The sequence below is a fragment of the Ochlerotatus camptorhynchus genome, unplaced genomic scaffold (assembly GCF_037179485.1).
Source record: "Ochlerotatus camptorhynchus isolate MF236.1 unplaced genomic scaffold, CSIRO-AGI_Acam_v1.1 ptg000609l, whole genome shotgun sequence".
Classification (NCBI taxonomy): Eukaryota; Metazoa; Arthropoda; class Insecta; order Diptera; family Culicidae; genus Ochlerotatus; species Ochlerotatus camptorhynchus.
Genome location: NW_027041089.1, coordinates 1,878 through 9,468, shown reverse-complemented (window position 1 = coordinate 9,468; position 7,591 = coordinate 1,878). Strand labels below are relative to the sequence as shown.

At 42.4% G+C, this 7,591-nt stretch overlaps 1 protein-coding gene across 1 annotated transcript; it reads right to left on the bottom strand.

The window, feature by feature from the left end:
• Positions 1-2,117: 2,117 nt before the first annotated feature.
• Positions 2,118-7,329, bottom strand: LOC135714104 (uncharacterized). The gene is made up of 2 exons (XM_065237374.1): positions 6,590-7,329; positions 2,118-6,534 (listed from the first exon to the last, which is right to left on the bottom strand). The coding sequence occupies exons 1-2, from the start codon at positions 7,327-7,329 to the stop codon at positions 2,118-2,120; spliced, it is 5,157 nt and encodes a 1,718-aa protein (XP_065093446.1).
• Between the last annotated feature and the right edge of the window lie 262 nt (positions 7,330-7,591).

Below are 7,591 nucleotides of genomic sequence, written 5' to 3'. Positions count from 1 at the left end.
TTGAAATTTCTTTGCTATCACTGTGATTAAGAAACGAAACATAATCAAGGTAAGTGTTCTTCTCACGACAAATAGAAGTATAAGTTGGTATTTTGCTTAGCCTTTTCCGTTTTGTACGGCTATGTCAGATCTAATGTAACACGTTAAAAGCGGAAAGATGGCAAAGCGTTTATTCCGAAAATATACTGCAGTAACTTCAGCCTTAAAATATTGCAGAATGGTTATGTGTAAGCAATTTTCATAAAATCCAAAACGCAAAACGATCGGTAACTTTTCCATCATGTTAGAAATTCTGACTTTATGTAGACATATTAAGTAGACCAGCGGTCAAATTGATTTTTACTGTTATCAATGCGCACCTCAAAGAAGTTACAATTTTTTAAAATTTCTCATATAATAAATCGTTGCTGGCCAATGGTGTTATCAACCATTTTTGGAAAATATATAAAATACGTCTCAATTCGTTATTGCACATTAGTATGCATATTGACTACCGTAAGTGGGGTCGCACATTTTAGCAAGGAAAACTATTACATAACTATACAACACTATAGCATGTGAATATATTCATTAATCTATAGAGAGCTGGAAAAATGGCCTATCTGCTTTGATCCATTATCTTAATCGACTTTCTCTTTTGATAACCACTATACAAACAGTTTTCGTGCTAATTTTGCCACACAGCATGTGTTCGTGCATCATAATTCTTCGTCACGAAAGATCATCGCAGAGCCACCTACAAGTCAACCTGCAACGTGGACATCGCTGATCCTCTCGACCTAAAAAGGCTGAATTTATAAAGAGACGACATGTCAAAATTGGAACAATCGATTATCTGTCAAAGTCATAGGAAAAGTTATTCCAATCGAGCAGAAGACCTGTCAAATGGATAAGACGTCGCCTCTTTACCCAATTCAGTCTCTTTAGGTCGACCGACTCCGACAACCATTGAAGGATGACGTTAACGATCACCCCTCGGATATAAAAAGCTCGATTCGTCGTTGGTATGGTCTCTTGCTTTCTGAAACGTCATCTGTGTAAAATGTAAATAAAACAGTGAGGAGTGAAGAATTTTATATAGAGAATTTTGCATTTAATCAAAAGTGAATTTGTATGTTGAACTTCAATTAGTGATTAATTTAAGAAGAAGAAGTATCAGTGGAAGTTATTTTGACTTACATGCATCTGGAACCTGAAAAGAAAAAAAAAATATGGGAAACCCAACTTACCTGCGCTTTGCAGAATCACTTGCTGCTCGGCTTTGTGCTACCGACAGTATGATAAAGGTGATTTTTATCTATCGTCCAAATCGTCAAATACAACAGGGAATGTTGTTGCAGCTGAGTTATTAACGAAAGAGAAAGTCGATGAAGAGAATAGATCAAAGCAGATAGACCCTTTTTCCAGCTATGTATAGAAATGGTTTATTTACGACTGTCATGGAAATGGTTGATTGTAATTGATATCTAATTTTACTAAAATTAAATTAAAATAGACCCACGTAAATCATTATGTGGGGTGACATTGAACCAAAATATAAATATGGTTAAAATATCTTAAAATATGTAAATGTAACGTAGCTATTAAAAGTACACATAGTTATTATCACAATATACTTCGTATGTACGGCTAAACATCGCGTTAACCCTCGTCTATCCACATAAAAGTGTGTTAAAACATTTGTTTGCCTGTCATTTTTTTTTAAACTTGCTTTTGCTATTATTTACAGTAATATTTAAATTATGGTCAACGCCATCTACATATTACTTCAGGAGTCATCATTTTCTATATATTCAAAATATTTGCTTCATCGAACATTTTTCAATTTTAGCCCAATGTCACCCCGTCTTACGGTACATAAAATACATAGAAGGAAATACATGCCTTGTGTTCGGATTAATCTTGCGTTTTCGCGAATAAAATGGACTGTCATTAATGCTGATGCAAAATCGTGTTTATTCTTGTGCGCGTCGGTCTATCAACTAAACTAAAGAAAAACCTATGTAAAAACAAAACAAAATACATAGGGTTACCAGATACATTAATTCAAGTGCTGATTTCAAATTGACCGTTTAACGCCTGAACATCCTCCCCCGCCTTGCAGTTTCCGGAGAAACTCAATCTTCGTTGGGGAGTACTGCTAACTTAGCTGTTGTCCTCTTGACCGTTCCGCTAGATGTACGCACGGTCACTACTCTGGTCACACCATCCAACCCTGGGTGGGTTTGCACTACCCTAGCCAACCTCCATTGCAAGGGCGGTAAGTTGTCTTCCCGCAATACTACCAAGTCTCCAACCTTTACCTCCTTATGTAGACGATTATGTTTCGGACGTCGTTGCAGTTCTTGAAGATAGTCCGATGACCACCTCTTCCAAAAATCGTCCCTCATCTTCTGCATCAATTGATATCTGGACAGTGTACTCATTTTAAGGCCTTCCAATGAAGGTTCTGGGATCGACGTTAGTTCCCTGCCAATCAACAAATGGCCCGGACTGATGGCCTTGAGATCGCTGGGGTCTGCTGACAAAGGTACGAGAGGCCTCGAATTTAGTATTGCCTCAATTTGAGCGATCAAGGTGTTCCACTGATCATGTGTATACTTCGATTCGCCCACCACTCGTTTGATGTGTCGTTTGGCCGATTTTACTCCCGCCTCCCATAGGCCGCCAAATTCAGGAGAACGAGCAGGAATATATCGCCATTTGATTTCTGATAGCAGACAATACTCGTTGATATCTTGCATGGTTGACTCTTTCTGGAACAGCTTGTATAGTTGATTCAATTCGGAGTTCGCACCAATAAAATTTGTGCCGTTGTCGGACATAATAGTAGTTGGCACACCTCTTCGGGATACAAACCTCTTCAACACGTTGATGAAGGCTTGGCTTGAAAGATCTTCGGCTAGCTCTAAATGGATCGCTTTAGATGCTAGGCACACGAAAAGTGCAATGTACCCCTTGACGATTGTCGGCTTTCGTGGATTACCGCTCTTGACAAAAAATGGCCCAGCATAATCAACGCCCACTCGAGAGAATGCATCTGCCTGCGTAACACGGTAAGCAGGAAGATCACCCATAAAGCGCTCCAACTTGGGCGGATTAACCTTGAAGCAACGTAGACATTTCCTTAAATGTTGTTGAACAATGTTACGTCCATCAAGTATCCAGAACCTCTGACGCAAAATAGACAATAATCCACTTGGTCCAATGTGCAGATACTTCTGATGAATGTCGTCGATGATAATCTTCGTAACATGATGCTTTGATGGCAAAACGACGGGATGACGTTGGCTAAATGTCAGATTAGCATGTTTGATTCGACCGCCAACTCTTAAGACTCCTTGCTCCATAATAGGATTCAGGTACCGAAGCTTTCCGACGTATCTGTATTTAGCATCACCAGTTTGCTGGAATCTTTCAACCTGCTTCATTTCTTCAGGAAAATGCTTCTGTTGAATCGCCTTAACGATCATGTCCAAACCAACCTTGTACTCCTCCACAGTAGGAAACAGACGATGATCCGAATCTGTACGTATCTTCCTCGCCTTTCGCGTGAACCTTGCTACGAACGCTATGACTCGTCGCAAACGCTGGAATGAACTGAACTTGGATAGAACCGGAAGTTCTTCGGGTTCTTCACTCACTGCTAAAGTTATCTTTTTTATGTCTGGAATGTCAACCGCTTCAGCTTTTTCAAAAGCTCCATAAGATGCATTTTTCAGAAAAGTAGGCCCGTGCCACCAAACGTCACTTTTCTTCAATTCCTCTGGATAAACGCCACGCGATAGTAAGTCTGCGGGATTTGATTTCGACTCCACATACTTCCGATCAAATTCTACAGTTGACTGCTGGATTTCAGCAACGCGATTAGCGACAAAGATGTTGAGCTCGTGAGGTGATTTATTCAGCCAACATAGTACAACCGTGGAATCCGTCCATAGTACAACGTTACTAAACTGCAAGCTTAGCGCCGCCATGACAACGCTAACCAAACGAGACATTAACAGGAATCCACAGAGTTCCAAACGAGGAATCGTTTGCTTTGGGGACACTCTTGATTTACTCGCTAGAAGATGGCTCTCTGCACTACCGTCGGAGAGAATGGATCGTACGTATACGCAAGCACCGTATGCCATCAAGGATGCATCTGAGAATGCATGCAGTTCGACACTCACTCGAATCGGCGAAAGAACACACCGACTTATCTTCATTCCTTCCGTCCCTTTCAGGCTAGCCAGGTATCGCCTCCAAGAGTTAATCTGGTCCTGTGGAACTTCCTCGTCCCAACCAATTTTTAACCTCCACAAGTCTCGTATCAACAGTTTGCAGAGTACGACAGACGGTGCAAACAGTCCGAGAGGATCAAATGTTTTTGCAACCTCAGAGAGAATGTGACGTTTCGTGATGAGAGATTGTTCCCGAACTGGAATCATCCGAAAGAAGAATTCATCTGTAGACGGATTCCATAGTAAACCCAGTGTCTTGATTATATCGTTTGCTCCACTGAATTCCAACGACGATCGCTTCTCTCGTAGCTCTTCCGGGATGGTCTCCAAAAAGTCCATTGAATTGGAGCACCATTTGTGCAGTTGAAAACCGCCACTATGTAGAAGTTGTATGAGCTGTTTTGACGCCTCCTTGATTTCGTCGACAGAATCTCCTCCAGTCAACGCATCGTCGATGTAGACATCATGCAGAACGATTTTCGCAGCAATCGGGAACTGGTCTCCTTCATCCTGGACGAGTTGCTTCAAGGTACGTGTTGCTGCAAAAGGGGCTGATGCTGTGCCATAGGTTACGGTGGTAAGTTCAAATGTGCGAATTGGATCAGTTGGAATTTTACGATAAAATGCCCGAAGGAATCTTGTATCATCGCGAGCCATGCGTATTTGCCTGTACATTTTGGGCACATCACAGGAGAACACGTACTGATGAATACGAAACCGAATTGTTATATCCAATAATGGATCCTGAACGACCGGACCCGTCATGAGGACGTCATTGAGTGAAACTCCCGTAGTTGATTTCGCAGATGCATCAAACACTGTTCGCAATTTCGTAGTAGACGATGTGGGTTTCAACACCGCATGGTGAGGCAAAAAGTAGTTGGGTGTGCTGTTTATCTCAGGCTCGAAAATCTCCCGACAATGATTGAGTCGAATGTATTCCTCAATGAAAGCATCATATTCACGCTTCAGTTCCACGTTCTTGTTCAGACGCTTTTCAAGTTGATAGAAGCGCTGCAACGCATACTGCTTCGTTTCACCAAGCTGACCAATGTTTTCACGAAACGGCAATCTAACAACGTAGCGCCCAGAAGAATCTCTTGTTGTGGTTTGAACGTAGTGTTTTTCGCAAAGTTTTTCTTCCGGAGACATCCTAGAAGCCGTTGGAACATCTTCGAGAGCCCAAAATCGTTGCACCAACTTATCCAATTGACATTCGGGTTCAAGAGTGACGGTGTAGCAATGCTGGGGTTGCACATACGACGTTCGATTGTAGATGGTGCCTGTAACAACCCATCCTAGGAAAGTTTCCTGCAGAATTGGTCGTCCATTACCGAGATCGATTCGGGTGTCCTTGAGAATGCTGAAGAAAAGTTCTGCGCCAATGAGAAGATCAATACGCTGAGGTTTATAAAAGTCCGGGTCAGCTAGGCTCATGTCATCCGGAATCTCCAAATCTGATGTATTGAGTTGTTGTGCAGGCAGTATTCCAGTAATCCTTGGTACCACCATACATTCGATATCCTTGGTGTAACTACTGGTCCTGGACTGGAACACAATCGTTACCTGGTGCTTGATTTTCGATTCCTTACCGTTAACTCCAATCACACTGGTAGTGCACCTGTTGCGTTGAATTCCAAGAAGAGTAACCATAGCTTCCGTAACGAGGTGAAGTTGTGATCCTGAATCTAGTAGGACACGGCACAGTTTGGCATGGCCGTGTACGTCGAGTACATTCACAACAGCCGTAGAAAGTAGCACTTCTTTGGATTTGCTCGTACCAGTGGTGCAATTGAGGGTTACCACGTTGCTCGTAGACGATGATGCAATCTCACTTTGGGGACAGATTGCTGTTTCGTTCTTGCAAGTATCATCACTCGGTTTCGGCGAATCGATGTGTAGAACCGTGTGATGTCGCTTGTTACATTCTCGACAGGAATACTTCGAGGAACATTTTGCTGTCATATGCCCTTTTCTCAAACAATTGTAACAGACACCAGCTTTTTTGGCTCTGGTGTTTCTGTCATTAGCTGAAAGTTTTAGAAACTCATCGCATTGGTGATTGAGATGCTCCTTATCACAAAACACGCACTTTCCCTCAGCACTTATTGCTGGGAAAGACGACGATCTTGCTATTTGTTGTGTTTTCAGCGGGGCAATTTGTGCCTTCATTTTGACCGGTTTGATTAAAGAAGCTTCCACTCGTTCCAGTACCAAAGCGTGTTTCTCGAAAAATGCAATGGTATCGTCGTATTTGGGAACCGTGCTTGTTGCTGGCTTCCCAAAGCTTCTTAGTCTCAAAGTCAACCTTGGAAGCAAGAATATTCACCAAAACAATGTCTGAGAGGCCTAGTACTTCGTACCCGTGGAATCTGAGCGAATCGACGTGTCGTTTGCACTCTTCGATTAAATCCCTCAACTGCTTTCCACTTTCTTGAGTCATGGGCTTCAGCTGGAGTAACTTGTTCGCATGGATGTCGACAATCTTCCGCTTATCCTCATATCGTTGTACAAGGAAATTCCATGCCGCTTCGAAGTTGTTTTCATTGATGAATTGTTGATTGATGACACCAGCTGCCTCACCGACAAGGCATCTATCCAAGTGATATAGCTTCGTAGCAGCGTCCTCCGTTGAACACTTGTTCATAATGTCCAAAAACATCGATTTAAACCTAAACCAATGTTCCGGTTTGCCGTTGAATGATAGGAGAGGAGTATGAGGAAGAATCGATTGCTGCACTCTAATCGGATGTGAAACACCTGGTGTTACTTGCAGAGCGGTGTTGAATCGAGCGTCATTCTGCCTCTTCTGCGTTGTTATCAACCTACAGACCACAGCTCTCACCTCCGTAAACATGGTCTCAAATTCAACGTAGATTTGTTCTTCTTCCTCCTGCTTCGTAGGATTCGCAGCACACAACTTGTTTTGGCAGTCGTTCATTTCCTGGTAAGCCGCATCAATCGTCCTTAAGTATGTTTCCAGAATGAATTCGTCAACTGGAACCTGTTCATCATCCGCTTTCTGTAGACTGGATTTGATGCGAGCGACTTTTGAACAAATGAACTCCCGCTGTCGACAAAGACCCGCCAATGTTTCCGCCATTTTACTCTTCCGATCGCGCTCCGCCTTGGCAACTCTCTGCTGCGCCACCGAGATAAAAGCAGGAATTTTCGACCCTCTTCGTGTTGTAATCGGCATGTAAACCGCGCGTGACAAACGAATTTACATATTCGATCTCGAAGGACCAAAAATGTTCGGATTAATCTTGCGTTTTCGCGAATAAAATGGACTGTCATTAATGCTGATGCAAAATCGTGTTTATTCTTGTGCGCGTCGGTCTATCAACTAAACTAAAGAAAAACCT

What these genes read in the sequence shown, in the direction of transcription:
- LOC135714104 (XM_065237374.1), bottom strand. Translation starts at nt 7,329, where the DNA reads ATGGCGGAAACATTGGCGGGTCTTTGTCGACAGCGGGAGTTCATTTGT. An exon ending in GATTCGCTCAGATTCCACGG is followed by an intron (nt 6,535 to 6,589) that starts GTACGAAGTACT and finishes CTTGCTTCCAAG; the next exon opens with GTTGACTTTGAGACTAAGAA.